This window comes from Petromyzon marinus, chromosome 2, assembly GCF_048934315.1.
Source record: "Petromyzon marinus isolate PM22_M1 ecotype Great Lakes invasive population chromosome 2, UKy_Petmar_22M1.pri1.0, whole genome shotgun sequence".
In the NCBI taxonomy this organism is placed as follows: domain Eukaryota; kingdom Metazoa; phylum Chordata; class Hyperoartia; order Petromyzontiformes; family Petromyzontidae; genus Petromyzon; species Petromyzon marinus.
This window is the reverse complement of record NC_133668.1, coordinates 4075260-4090745: the sequence shown is the minus strand read 5'-3', so window position 1 is coordinate 4090745 and position 15486 is coordinate 4075260. Positions and strand designations below refer to the sequence as shown.

General features: G+C 50.1%; 1 protein-coding gene across 8 annotated transcripts in view; it reads left to right on the top strand.

Annotated features, from left to right (window-relative positions):
- LOC116944335 (disco-interacting protein 2 homolog C-like) overlaps positions 1-15486 on the top strand; it is a 235676-nt gene that overhangs the window by 165873 nt on the left and 54317 nt on the right. For all 8 annotated transcript variants that reach the window (XM_076069209.1, XM_076069210.1, XM_076069211.1 and 5 more), the window contains exons 2-4: positions 8451-8579; positions 8863-8982; positions 14338-14979. In XM_076069209.1, the coding sequence (XP_075925324.1) occupies positions 8451-8579; positions 8863-8982; positions 14338-14979 (891 nt within the window). The remainder of the gene's footprint in view (positions 1-8450; positions 8580-8862; positions 8983-14337; positions 14980-15486) is intronic.

The window sequence follows — 15486 nt, the reverse complement described above, 5'->3', positions numbered from 1 at the left end:
GTCGCACGTTGAGCTTTGAGGTCTTTAAATATTTTTACGTATAAATTCAATTGTGTTATTCTGATTGCGCTATCGGCGTTGTAACAATGAAGAATCCATCTGGATCCCTCACAGCGGTGCAGCCCTTCACGTTAAAGAGTGACCCGTGGAAGTGGATACTGCAGAGCAAGGGGCCGTCCATAAATAGCGTCACGCGATTTTGGCCGATTTTTGACCCCCCCTCGTCACACGGCGTCACAAAAAGTCAGACCCCCCCATATTTCCATTTTGAAAATAAAACATGCTTCAAATAACCTTAAACTATTGTTATCGTAGTGCGTATTTAATGTGGCGCTGCACTCTGATGTTGGAGGAGAAAACACGTATTAAAAAGGAGGCGTTGGAAAGCTGAAATTTAGCATAAAATTCACTTGAAAATATTCAACGTCTAACTAAAACTGCAGATGTACAGAATATTATATTGAAATTCTCTTATAATTATAAAATATTAAAAGTAAACTTTGTAGTAGAACGAAGCAAAATGGAGAGTGCAATTATAACAATCACATATTCATTCCACAGAATGAAAAGCCCTGGTAGAATAATTAAAATCAAAATGTTTAATAACAATAATAATAAAAAATAATAAGTTATGTTTCTACATTCTCCCATGGAGACGCAAAATGCTCTTTCATGGAATAAATAAAAGGTGACCTTCGTAAATGTAAATAATCAAATAGTTAATAATGAAAATTTATAAAAATTAGTGTTGTCATAACAATTATATTTAATTAAGTAGAACGTGTTTATATTTATTTAAAGTTGCGCATTTTGATGTGATGTCACATTTCTCAAACACCCCCGTCCCCCCCTCGTCACACATCGTCACAAATGTCTGACCCCCCCCTAGGTGCGTGACGTCATTTATGGACGGCCCCCAACCTCTGAGAGTCCTTGAAGTGACATCTAGTTCAAACAAAAGGGATTGGGTGGGGGGAAGCGATTCTCACCCACTCTGCCTCCGAGAATAATGTTCATAATGTGGCAATCAAAGTGAAATGTTTAACTCTCAGGGCGGCAGTTTAGCCACATTCAGTGAACATTTTTTTATGAGACTGTGACCGGATTGAGATCATCAACTCACTACATTTGAGAACCCGGTGTAATCATGGGAATCTTCCTGGATTAAATCCCAGGATCTCGGCAGTGCAATGAATTGCAGAACTAATCATTAGACCTCCTTTGCCAGTACCAAAATGTAATCATTGGGTTTTTCCCCTTTTTTCTGGAAACAAAACTGAAACCTTTTTACAAGGATTCATGTCTGCATTAACCACAATACCTGCAGTCAAAATGCAAACAAAAAACATACTTATCAAAGTAATGATAGTGCATTGTCTTTGAGCTGTACCCCTTTTGGCGTCATGTGGTCGAGCACCAATTGGGTCGAGGCTCAAAAGAAAGCCGTCCCTTGGTGTGGACCAATCAGTTTCAAGGACAATGCATCATATTATCATAGTATGTTTTTTTGTTTGCATTTTGACTGGAGGTATTGTGGTTAATGCAGACATGAATCCTTGTAAACAGGTTTCAGTTTTGTTGCCAGAAAAAAGGGGAAAAACCCTATTATTGCAGAACTGTTTCCCCTGAGGCAGTGAGAGTTCGCTGCCAGGTACGAATGCTGCATTTCACTGCAACGTGCCAGCGACGAGGCTCGATGCAGTGGGGTTTCTCTGTCAGTTTTTGCCGTTGGATGAACGTCCTTAGAGTGTTTTTAGACAGCAGATCCACGACAAGAGGTTTCGCTCATTGAGCGCCTGTTAATTGTCGTGTTGTAGCGCTCGGTTGTCTGGCGTTGCCGAGATTCTGTGACCAGGTTGAGACTCCGTGGTGGCGTGACATTAACTGCCTCGCCTGGTATACAGGAGGTCGTGGGATCAATCCCGACCCTGTATATTTTGAGTTTGCGGTATCTCTCTCCCCGTGGTTGCGTGGATTTTTCTCCGGGTGCTCCGGCTTTTCCTCTCTACATTTATAAACGTGCGTTTAGAAATTTTCGGCTGCAATAAAATCTCCACGTGATAAGCCACTTCGTTGAGCTATAATTTTTGAGAGCCAGGTCGCTTCTGAAAAAAGAGCTATATAGCCCTTCACCTCTTCTGGCCGTGATGTATCTCACCCAGGTCCACGTACATACATGCGTATGTTCTCTAATCCACGTGTTCCTCCTTTTTGTCTCTCAGGTGTAATTTGCAAATGTGCATGAGAAGCGTTGTTCTTTGTAAAATGGTAATTTAAGTGACTTGTGTATGGACACACATTGTGTGTGCATACACATTGTGTGCGTGGACACACATTGTGTGTGGATATACGTTGTGTGGACAGACGTTGTGTAGTTTAGTTTATTCTATGTTCTCATCCAAACCACAGTCGGTCAATGAAATTTGGATTTTGCAGGTGGCCGGGTGGCTCAGGGTTCAGAGCGCTGAGCCGGCACTGCTGAGAGCCTGGGTTTGAATCCAGGTTTAGCCCCCCTGTGATCAAACCGGGCTCTTAAGTGGAGTACGCTGGTAGTCAGTATAAGCTCGGTTAACAATATTCGTACCAAACTAAACAATTTCTGGCAGTGGTTGAAGAAAGTGCCGTCTTGTAACACCTGGAGACGGGCGGGGATCCGGAGCGCAGTGGCGATGGTAAAAAAAAACAACTAATATTTAAAAAAACTTTTTTAAAAACACGCTTTTATGAAATGTGCTAGTAATGGCAGAACTCCACGACTCCAGGAAGTGGCCCCGAAGCTTGCCACAACGTAAGGGGGCCGTGGGCAATTACAGCCAATGTCAGTTGAGCGTGGACAATTAGACCCAAGCCGAAACATAACATAAAAAAAAGAATGTTTAAAAAATATATTTTAATTGTCTATGATAGAATATAGTCTTGTCGTCAGTATGACATAAGTATACCAAGTTTGCAGTCGATACCACATTGGGAAGTGGGTTAAAATTGAGTTACAAGATTTGAGGATACAACAACGACAACAACAACAACAGGCAGAGTGAGTTAAATAAAAGCGTGAAATAATAAACAAAAAACCGCGTCGCGGGCGCGTTGAGGCTCAGGCGGTGTCGGCCAACAGCAGCCGGGGCCGCACGTGGCACTGTGGATTCGGTGCCACCACCGCAACGGCGCCGCGAGCCTCTTCAGGTTGGGGGGGGGGGTGCGGGAGGAGGAGGAGGAGGCTCAAGGACGCCTCGAGAACCGACGACCCCAAAACTGGAGGAGACGCGCGAAAAAAATACCACCCCGGGTGCGCACAAAGCGACCTCTGTCTCGCCTTGTGCGCGTGTGTCGACGTGGGTTGCGCGCTTGCGTCCAGCAACACTTGCGCGTGTCAATGTGTGTACACGGAGCGGTTCGTGTGAAATCAAAGCGATGATGCGTGGAAGGATAAAAGGGGATTGAGTCGGCAGCTGGCGGTGCCGACTCCCCGGCACCAGTGGAATCCGCTCCACACTACGCGGCGTGTGTGTGTGTGCGTTTGTGTCTTCGTTTGTGTGTGTGTGTGTCTTCGTGTGTGTGGGTTTGTGTCTTCGTGAGTATGTGTGTGTCTTCGTGTGCGTGCGTGCGTGTGGTACACCTCCGATTAGCACGGTTGGCTATGTGTGGCGCGAAATAAGTTAAACATACATACGTGGCGTAGTGGAAGAGCGGTGGCGAAGTGGGTCGCGTTCTGCGTTACGAACCCGGTGACCGAAGTTCGATTCCTGCTCACGGCCAACACCAGTGACGATTAATTGAACCGGTCCTGGGCCTCCCTTAGGTCGACTCAGCCTCAAAAATGTGTACCTGCTACGGTGTGTAAACATCGCCACTAGGGAGACAGAGGCGGTCGGGCGTGGTGGTGGCCACCCCACCCCCTCGTGTACCGTGGCCGGTCTTCATAGGTGCTGTTCGCTAACAGCACTTGCCCCAACAGTCTGTTAAGGCTATACGGGGATCTTTATCTTCGTTTTACGGAGCCCCTTTCAAAATTGTGGTTACGCCCCACGTCCTTCCTCCCGACATAGAAATACACAGAGACACATAGATACATAGAGATACGTAGAGATACACAGACACATAGAGATACACATAGACACATAGAGATACACAGAGACACACAGAGATACACAGAGACACATAGAGATACACAGAGACACAGAGATACATAGAAATACACAGAGACACATAGAGATACACAGAGACACATAGAGATACATAGAGGTACACAGAGACACATAGAGATACATAGAGATACACAGAGACACAGAGATACATAGAAATACACAGAGACACATAGAGATACACAGAGACACATAGAGACACATAGAGATACACAGAGACACATAGAGACACAGAGATACATAGAGACACATAGAGATACATAGAGATACATAGAGACACATAGAGATACAGAGATACACAGAGACATAGAGATACATAGAGACACAGAGATACATAGAGACACATAGAGATACATAGAGACACATAGAGATGCAGAGATACATAGAGACACATAGAGATACATAGAGATACATAGAGACACGTAGATGTGTGTATGGATACATTGAGACTCGCTATCCAAACCCTTCCTGAATCATTCCCACCTGTCCTCGTTACTGCCACTGCAGCTACACCACGACTTTTAATAACCCCCACTCTTTATTTGAACCACTACCATATCTAAGGTACAATTCGATAATTAATTATTGTAAAAGAGACTTGTACTTAGACGCCTTTATACATTTATATAAGATACAGAGTCCCACAGAGACGCACACACATATTTAGTTGATAAAAACGAGACCCACAGAGATACATGAAATACACATGCCATAGTCGTGTGATTGTGGGCATAATCATAATAAATATTAAAATATGCTCAAAATGTCCCTCCAAATATATTGCTATAAAATAGATTTCTGTTTATATGGTTGTGGTTATGGTTGTACTTTGTTAATCCCTAATCTCTGCCACTACATGCAATGATGCAATGAAACAAGAAAAGGTAAAAAAGAAAAAACAGAGCAATGTAATACAATACACTATTAGACATTATTGTAAAAAAGAAATAAAAAGTCCATCCTATGTGTTAGTGAATTTTTTTTATATTTTAGGCAGGAAATGGCAGGAAATGAGTTTTCAAATTTAGTTTTTTTTTTCTGGGGGGGGGGGACCTCCAGACTCCCTGGAAGATTTGGTCCCCCCCAAATGTTGACTCCATGGCCACGGCCTTGGTGGGCACTGGCCAGCGCTCCTTCGACGGAGGAGGAGGAACGGCAAGACGAGACGAACTCTCTCCCGAAGCCCTCTCGTCGCGGCCAGCAGCAGACCGCGACATTGGCGTTTGGCTAACGGAGCCAACATTGCTGCCGGTAGCGCACGAACGGGTCGAGTTGATGAATAATCGTGCCGATGAGACTCGCTCGAGAAATCGGTCGCTCGGATAATCGCGAGCGCCCAGCTTCTGCACGCGTGGTGCACACGGACAACTTACAGTCGTGTAGACAAATACGCAGGTATTATGTAAATATGTGTGAACGAGTGCACACAAGGCCAGGCTGTGCTGTTTGCACGGTTTGATGCTGTTTGTCTTTGGGAGGGTGGCGCTGGGTTGTTTTTACATGGGGGCGGGGGGGGGTGTGAAGGTGTGCCATAAATTATAATGCAACACCACACACACACACAGACCGCACCGAGCTTCCCCCCTATAGCCTACACAAGTTGATGATGGGGCAAGTTCTGTTTGCGAGCACCTGTTAAGGCAGTCACAGTGCACAAGCAGGGGGTTGTGGGGCCAGAACTTGACCACGTCCACGGGCTGCCTCTGGCTTCACCCAGGGCTGATGTTTGCACACTGCACCAGGTGCTCGCTTTTCAGGTGGAGTTCACCTGGGACTGGTTCGTACGCCTCTGATGTTAGCCGTGACCTGGAGTCCAACTCATGTGGCTCGGTGCGGACAAAGGCCCGCACCTACGATTCGCACGGTTGGCTACGTACGGTGCGAAATAAGTTCAACATGCATACTAAGATCCCCCGTATAGCCTCAATAAACTGTTGGGGCAAGTGCTGTTAGGAAGCACCTATGAAGGCCGGCACGGCACACGAGGGGACCGGTGGCCAGCACCACGCACCGCACCAGGCCCTCATTTGAGGCTGAGTCGACCGAGGGGAGGCCTAGGACTGGTTGAGATAATCATCACTGGTGTTGGTCGTGAGCGGCAATCGAACCCGGCTCGCCGGGTTCGTAGCGAAGCACACTAACCGCTACACCACTGCTCCCCATTTAACAGCACAACGTGACAGTTCACACGTGCAGGGCCACCTACACTCACCCATTCAGTACTCACAACAAGAGGAGCCGTATACTACTGGGCCCGTGGTGTCATCTTAGTGTCATCATCATGGCGCGAGATGCACTCTACGCACTGGGACGGGGTCATGAGATAGGCCGAGGTGGTATGTGTTACATGACGAGGAGGGTGACTGACAGATGCACACAGACACATTCATGCGCAGGTCGAGAGATGCGTGCACCTGTACTTAGGCCTTCATTTCTCACTGAATATTTATTTTCTGGGCTGCCAGTAGACTTCACTCGGCAGGTGACAGGTAACCACAGCAGCGCGAGAGGTATAATGGATACGGTGTGCCGAGTGTGGGCATGTTTTTTGGGCTGCTCACCTGGACAGACCCAGCTTCAATGAAGTCCTGTTTGGTGGGATACTGCTACACATACCCACAACATTGCAGCGTCCGCCACGGATGGTTAGCACACACGGCCACACACACACAGGAGCTATGCATATAAACTAGCGGTGTCAACAACAGTCACTAAACCCATGACTGTTTTCAGAATTGATTACCGGTTCCCAAAAGTCAGGAGCCGGTCGCCGATGCCATTGGAATGTTCGCCATGAATGCGCGGATTGGCACGCGCGAATGTACCAACCGCACGGTGGTCTAAGTCACCGCATGGTACATTTGCCATCATTGCTCGGTCAAAAGGTGAAAAACTCAAATGTCTTCTCTTTGCTTCTTTCGGTAAAGTCACGTAGAGAGAGAAAATAATAAATTAAGTAATATCATACGACGTTTCGATTGCAACACAAGCAATCATCATCAGGTACAAATGAAAGAGGGAACAAACCTAGTAAACTTAGAAATATAATGCAATAGAGCACAGATAGTCGGCTAACATAACAGTCAACACCCTATCTGGTTGATTAACGTTCTTCCAAAGATTTGCTAAATTTAAGAGAGAGACAAAACACAGACACGGAGACACACAGACAGACACATAAGCAGAGAGAGATAACACAGAGACACACAGAGAGAGACACACACATAGGCACACAGAAAGAACCAAAGAGTAATTCCTGCAGTCACGATAGCGCCAAATCAAGCTCAAATGTCTTCATTGCTCAGGCCACTGCTGGCGAAGGCCCTCCACTAGAAGGGAGCTCTAGAGTGTATTTGGCCTACTCTCCCACGCTGGCCGTGTGTGTTGGACGAGGTGTGAGTTACCCTTTAACCCCACCACACGCGGCCTGCTGCTGATCGACTCACTGCGGTGTAACCCATTGATGCTGCTGGGCAGCAAGAGGCAGCGGTAGGGTTCGATTAAAAGAAACTCGCCGCGATGGCTCAACTGCCGCGTCATGAGATGGAATCGAACCGGCGGTCTCTGGACTTGTTTCGGGCCCACTGTGCTCACCGTTAACACCGCTTCGACGGCTTCCCTGCATTTGCCCATTAAATTTTTTTTAAAGGTTTTGTCTGTTGATTCAGATTACTGTGTGCGTGGAAAACAGTAACCGCTTTTAGTTTATATACACGCAGGTGCTTTTTGCGGTGTGGATTTCCCCTCCCTCTCCTCTCCTCCCTCCTCACCACCCACCCATCCACAACACCTCTCGTTCCCAGCCACACCTACCTGCTGCTCCTGCAGCAGCCATGGGCCGGCATGCTAATGGACACCGCCGTCTCCAAGACAAAGGGTCACTTTCCTAGTTTTTATTGACAGCGACGGCTCATGCACTCGGGGATGGCGGTGGGGGTGGCGGTGGCGGTGATGGTGGCAGTGGATGATGGTGGCAGTGGTGGTACTCTGGTTGCTGTTGAATGTTGCTGCTTCTGAATGTGATGCTGTTGAATGTTGCTGCTGTTGGTTCTGACGATTCGGTTTTTTCGTTGGCGAGGGAAATGGTGGCATTTACTTGGAAACGGCTGACATCGTTTTTCCAGGGGTTGGTGGTGGTCGCCCGCGTTGTTGAACGATGTTCGCATCCGCACCGGGTGTGCTGTGAATGGCGTTGCTGATTTGTGGTGGTGACGATGGTGGTTTCTCGTTCCCCCCCCCCGACCCCCGCCCCCCCCCCCTCCCTCATTGCTGACAACGGTGGGGTTGGCTCGGTTGCCACGGCGACAGTGTCGGATGCGGCGTACGGAGGGGAGCGCCGTGCCTCTCCCGTCACTCCTCTCTCCTCCTCCTCGTCTTGCTCAAAGTACGGCCGACGGCGCCGTCCCTCCGGCACTCGCGATGAACGCTACCGCTCCGGTGAGGCCTCTCCCAGACAACGCCACTGCACACCGCGTTACCGCACCGTTACCGCACCGTTACCGGACCCTTGCTACACGCCGGTACAGCAACACACAGCACGGCGTGCACCATCGCAATGGGGAGTGACGATGCCGCAGCCTCTTGATGGCGTGCGGGGGTAGCACACTGCGGCTGCGACGATGGATCGAGTGGCGTGCCCCCCCCCCCCAACCGAGCCCCTCTTATTCCGTCTCTGTAATCCCTGTGACCCTCACCTCTGACCCCTTGCGACCCATCCCAGATGTACACACGGAAGCAGTGCAGGCGGCGCTAGCCAAGCACGTGGACAGGAAGATGCCCATGCCGAGCAAGCGGCGCTCTCTCGTCGCGCAGACGTCCATCGACGCGTACACCCCGCCCGGTACGCACCGTCACCACCGAGACAAGGATTCCCCCTATAGACTGCTGGGGCGAGTGCTGTTAGCAAGTAGCAGCACCTACGGCACACGACGGGGTGGGTGGCCAGGCCGCCTTTGTCTCCCAAGTGTTGATGTTTTCGCACCAGGAACAGGCATCTCGCACCTCCGATTAGCACGGTTGGCTACGTACGGCGCAAAAGAAGTTCAAAATACATACCCCGATTTACGTCTCCCCCTTTTACGTCGTTTCGCAAATACATCGTCACTTTATTAACACCGCTACCCGATTTGCGTCACCTCAACCCACACGTCACCTCAACCCACACGTCACCTCAACCCACACGTCGCTTCAACCCACACGTCACCTCAACCCACACGTCGCTTCAACCCACACGTCGCTTCAACCCACACGTCGCTTCAACCCACACGTCGCTTCAACCCACACGTCGCTTCAACCCACACGTCGCTTCAACCCACACGTCGCTTCAACCCACACGTCGCTTCAACCCACACGTCGCTTCAACCCACACGTCGCTTCAACCCACACGTCACCTCAACCCACACGTCGCTGACAGCGTAATCTGTCCTCTCTCGTATCCGTCACCTCTCAGCCTTCGCGTCCACCTACCCTGTAAACCGCTTTGATTGACGTCGTTTCGAAATTCTTCGTCGCACCTTTCACGAACTGCATCCCCAATGTAAACCGGGGTATTACTGTACTTTAAGGTTAAGTCGACCAAGGGGAGGCCCAGAATCGGTTAGGATATTTGCCACTTTTGGTCATGAGCAGGAATTGAATGAGGATCGCCAGGTTTGAGGCACAGTGCAGTGCTAACTGATGCACTACTGCTCAACAAACGATCAGTCCTCACCCAAACGTGTGTGCACACACACACACAAAGACAAAGATCCCACCGTATAGCCTTTACACACTGATGGGGCAAGTGCTGTTAGCGAACACCTATGAGGGCCGGCACGGCACACGAGGGGGTGGGTGGCCAACACCACGCCCGGCCGCCTTTGTCTCCTCATTGGCGATGTTTACACAACGCACCAGGTACTAATTTGAGGCTGAGTCGACCTCGGTTAGGCCCAGGACCAGTTCAGATAATCGTCACTGGTGTTGACCGTGAGTGGGAATCGAACCCGGGTCGCCGGGTTAATAGTGCAGCGCGCTAACCGCTACACTACCGCTCCCCACACACACAAACGCATAATGACATCTTCCACACCATCCTCCCTCCACATCTGACAGCAGATCACATCCTGATGGTTAAAGTACAAGTCGATCTTTTTATTGTGTGGCCTCAAAGTAGACGTTAAATGTACGATGCGATAACACGATGAATAGCGGGTCAATTAACATAATAACAGGGTGTTGCATTGGCGCTGACAGAAAATAAAGATATCGACGTTTTGGTCGATTGGCCTTTATATCTCCCTAAGAGTGCCAGTCAAGATATTTATTTTTCTCTCAGTGGCAATAAAACACCCTGTTATTATTTTTAATGAACCTATTATTCACTTTGGGACTTCACAGAAGCAGCAGCTTTGTACATTACTATTAAATAAGGCAGGAGAGCAGAAATAGCTACCTAACCCTTTCCGGTTCCGAGACATCTGCAGGTTACAGGGTAGGGTGTCCCGTTCACCGCTGAATTTCGGAACGCACAAGCGAATCAGCATTAATTTAATTTACAGAGGCGTCGAGCCATTGTTTTTAAAGACATTGTACTCACCACAGAGAATCCTAGCAACACGACCGCACTCTACGATAGCTGGCACCCAACTGTGCCACACGCCCTCCCGCATGGCCTTGTGGGAGCCTCTGTACATCTTCAGGTCGGAAGATGTAACGATAAAGTTTTGACACGTACGTCATCGGAATGGGAAAGGTTAAGGACCTTCCCAAGCTGTCACCACATAGAAACATGGAAACGCGAACAGTAGGGGGCGATGTTGCAATGTGTCATCCCAATTGAGTAATTTGCAGGTAATTTTTCAGCACTGGCATGTTTGGCCAATGCAAGTTACATTATTTCGACTTTTAGCTATGGAAGGAAACTGGAGAACTCTGATGAACCCCATGCAGAGCACGGAGAGAACACATAGACTCCATACGGACAGGCGCCCGCGTCGGGGAATTGAACCCAGGCCCTTCGCGCTCTGTGGTGCAAGCGTTACAACTGTGCCAGCCTGCTGCCCCAATAAATACATTTCTCCAAATAAATGCAATCGTGAGTTCGCAGGGAGCAATGAGAGCTGTGATGACGCTGACAACCAAAAGTGAAAACAGCAAATACAGAAGAGGGAATATCATGGCAGGGGCAGTGGTGGTGCAGTGGTTCAGGCACCCCACTGTGACCCCAGTGACCTGAGTTCGATTCCAAGCCACACCTAACATCGGTGGCGAGCGACATCCAAATTGGTCCTGGAACCCCCCTCCCTCCTTTCACCAACCCAAAGTGACCATCGTGGCGAAGTATGGCCAAACAACTCCCATGATCGACCGGCAGGACAGATCTTCATCCAGCAGTGGATTGGCAAAGGCCTGTAAAAGTGTAACAAAATCCCTGTAGGGAGAATATTCTCCTTAAACTTTCAGATGAATTGCAATGAAACATAATGAATGTGTGGCTCATCTCAGTCTTGACCGAGCCTTCTGCTGCGTCTGGGTCAAATCGACATGTAAACATAACACACAAACACACACATGCGCATTCACACGCACACACACACACCTATACAAGCCTGGTACAGCTAGCACACACACACACACATGACTACTATGAGATTCATGACACCTTCATTTCATTACAACATGGGAAAAAATAAATCGAAGTTGCTCCCCGCTCGGTGGTTCTCATCTCCGTTGGTAGTGGAAATTCCACATTCCTATGGCAGGCAACAGTTTCTCTGTTGGACAACCACGGTTGAAGTCCCACAAAGTAATACTCAATTTATCTACCCTTAGTTAACTTATTGTACTGAGTGTGTTAGTTCATAAGATGAAGGAATGCAGCGTGCGTCATTGGCGACACGGGCCTCCAGGTTGAGGGGGCTGCCAAGTCTGCCACGGGTTTTTTAGTCTCCGATGATAACGCATGCGGGTTGGATTCATTGAGAAACTGGAACATGCTGGGATTGGCTTGACCTTCAGCGATAGAGACTGATCGACTCACATGGAGAATCGTCGACTGACGCAGAGATCCGTAAAACTCGGTGACCCATAGACTCATAGAGATATTTGTAAACTCAGAGAGACCCATATATATAAAAAAGACTCGACAAACATAAATGATTAATGTGCTATGAAAAAGAGCAATTGCTAAAACATCACCTATTTATATAATTTTCCTTGTAAGGTCACAGTGTTATAAACAAAACATGCTTTTGTACCACTGCCAATGCAGTTTCACCAAATATTTTTTTTAAACAGACTTATCTCATAGATTCATATAGAGATCCATAGACTCAGAGACTGTCATAGACACCCATTGACAAACTGAACTGGGCTGGCAGTGGCTTCATTATCTCTGCTTTCTGCTGCATCCAGGTCAACCCTCGCAGCCCAGCGCTGTTGCATCATCATCATAACCACCACCGCACATTGCCTTCACGTTCCATTTATCAAATAGTCCATCTCCACCAACACGTTATCAGCTGAGGCTGGAAATCCCGGGGCGGACTTTGTTGCTTCCTCAAATTGAATCGATGAATCGGCACTGGTACACATGGTACACATGTACCAGTGCACTACAGTATATCAGGCGGTCGGCTAGGCGGGGTAAACTCCACCAACCGCACGCTCGGGCCGCGTCCGGCGGTCAAAAGCGCCGTGGCCTCATTCGTTTCGGCGTCAGTGCTGGCTTCGGTTCCGCAGGAGGTGCTCAGTCCATTGACCCCCGCTGGGGGTTAAAAACGCCCTCCGGTACTCAGGACGGGCGCTTGGGTGTGGTTGATGTCGCTGGTCGCGGTCGATGCGTGCGATGGAAGCGATGGGAGCGATGCGCTCGTTAGCCCAACCTCACGAGCGGCTGCACTCGAGGCACCGCACAGTGCGGAGTACCCGGAAGATCGCTGTTGGTAAGGGATTGGTCGCTGATTTCTAGTCACCTGCTTTTTTTACAAGAGTAAAGTAATGTAATATTTGGTATTGATTCGGAACGTAATGCAATTGCTTAAATACGATTTAACACCATTATATTCCATAGGTGTTATGCCTTGAGCAATGCTCAATCTCTCAATCTGCACATTTGTACACATGGTGCGTGATAAGAGTGAGTCATTATCCCAAGTTCTTAGAACCGAGTGTGATTCAAGAAACGCATTCACTCTTGTGTTCTCCAACTTTTTTATTGATGTTTTTTTTATTGGCCAATTGGAAGTCTTGGGCTCTCTCAGCCGTGCGTGCTCAGCAACTGTGTTGTAGAAATAAACTTGGCTGTCGCTATCCTTGCTTCCGTACAAAGTGCAACAGAGTTATTTTGCTCCATTCAAAAGTTCGTTTGCATTTTCGAATACAAAAAAATCAAACAAACTCTAAGACGAACGAATCGGTGATATCTGAATTAGTCCAAGGCCACCTTCTTCACCGACCGGCACTGACGGGCATGGTGACCAACAGCATTGGGAGGATTTCGTCCAGCAATGTACTGATAAAGGCCGAACAATGACGCATTACCATAAAATACTACGCAGTGCAAGACTTTACGGCCACCGTGGTTTCATACCGAGGCGTTTGTAGTCACGCGACAGCAACGATGCGATTTTTGCGATTGCGGTCCGGTTGTACGATACGCACTGCCGACCGGGAGCCGTGTTGTTGATGGCCTCTGGCTTGGAAGCTTTGCGCATCGGCGCGTTGGTGCGGGCGAGTGGACCTCGCGTTCCAAGTCACAGAGCAAGCGGCCGGACAGGTTAAATCACATACATCCGTACACTTTGTTCATTAGGTTGGTGAAGAAGGTGGCCTTTGACTAATTCAGATGTCACCGATTAGTTCCTCTTAAACAAAGTTAATAATAACAAGAGTATTGTTCAGACTGTTTTATATGCACTGCTGGATGAAGGCCTTCCGCAGGCTGTGTCGGTCATTGTAGTTGTGTGACCTTATTTTACGATAAAACTTGGTGATGTGTCAGGCCCAGCACCGGTGTAGCTGTCAATCACTGAGTTTAGATTTTTAATTAAATTTTAGTTTTAGAATGCAAGAGACCAGGATGAGTCTCAATTTTCAACAACCGTCTGGCTAGCTGCTGTTCGCCGCAGCGAGTTGCACCGCTCCCGCAGTTCGCGTTCGGTGGCGCCGGTTTCCCTCTCCGCGTTCTGACGCCGGCGCCCGTTGCCCGCGGCAGACACATCGTCGGACGAGGAGGCAGACGGCGGCAGCGGCAGCGGCAGCGGCGGGCGGCGCGCCGAGCGCGGGAGCAGCGGGGGCAGCCGGGGCAGCCGGGGCAGCCGGAGCAGCCGGGGCGGCGGAGAGGAAACGGGGGGCGGCGGCGGCGCTGTTGGCGCCGGCAATGGCGGCGGCTCCCGGCGGCCGCCTCCTCCGTTGGCGGAGGCGGCTCGCCGCTCGCGCTCGCGCTCCCGCTCGCGGTCGCACTCGCGGGCGCGGTGCCGCCCCTCCTCGAGCCAGGGTAGCCTCGGCCCGGCGGCCGCCACCACCTCCGCTACGCTCCACGCCTCCTCATCCACCTCGTCCTCGGCTCACTCCACCTCTTCGGCGCGCTCGTCCTCCGTCACCGCCAGCACGGCGTCGCGAGCGTCCTCCTGCAGCCCCGGCACCGGGGACGGCCCCAGCGGTTTGGACACCGGCGGAGGCAGTGGCGGTGGCGGCGGAGATGGAGGCGAGGTGGTGGGGGATGGGGAAATCGTTGAGGGAGTGGATGACGACGACGACGAGGTGGAGAGGAAACAGGCGTCACCCAGGGGGGGGCGCGGTGCCAATAAAGCGGTCGTGGAGGACCTCGCCGATGGCGTCGGCTGCTTGCACATAGGTGGGTCATTCGCTCCTCCCGCTTCCTTGCAGACGCAGTGTCCGGAAGGTGGCGTCATTGCCGAGCGTGCAGGCGGCGCGCCTGGAACCGGGGGGGCCCACGGGCCGGAGCGACCCCTGGCGCCAAGCGACGAAGAGAGTTGGGGGGAAACTTGACAGGGAGGGGTCCCATTTCATTCCTTGCATCAGGACCCATGTCAGCCGTGCTACTGCATCGCTGGTGTGCAGGCACACGAGAAAGTGTGCGGTGGGAATGCGTGTACAGCAGACACGATAGTCGTGAGAGTCCACTGCTGGATGAATGCCTCCCATATCGTCGCCATCTCCCAGGGGCATGATGAGTGTCCAGTCGAACTGAGCGTCCGCTGGTCACGAGCGCTGTGCAGAGAATCGTGACGAGTTGTCGGCCGTGCCGTGCGACCATGGGGACACGGCGAGTCAAAGCCCGTTTTTCTGAGCTTCACTGCTGAGCCTGGCGAATGCAAGAGCCGTGATTAGCACCGTCCTG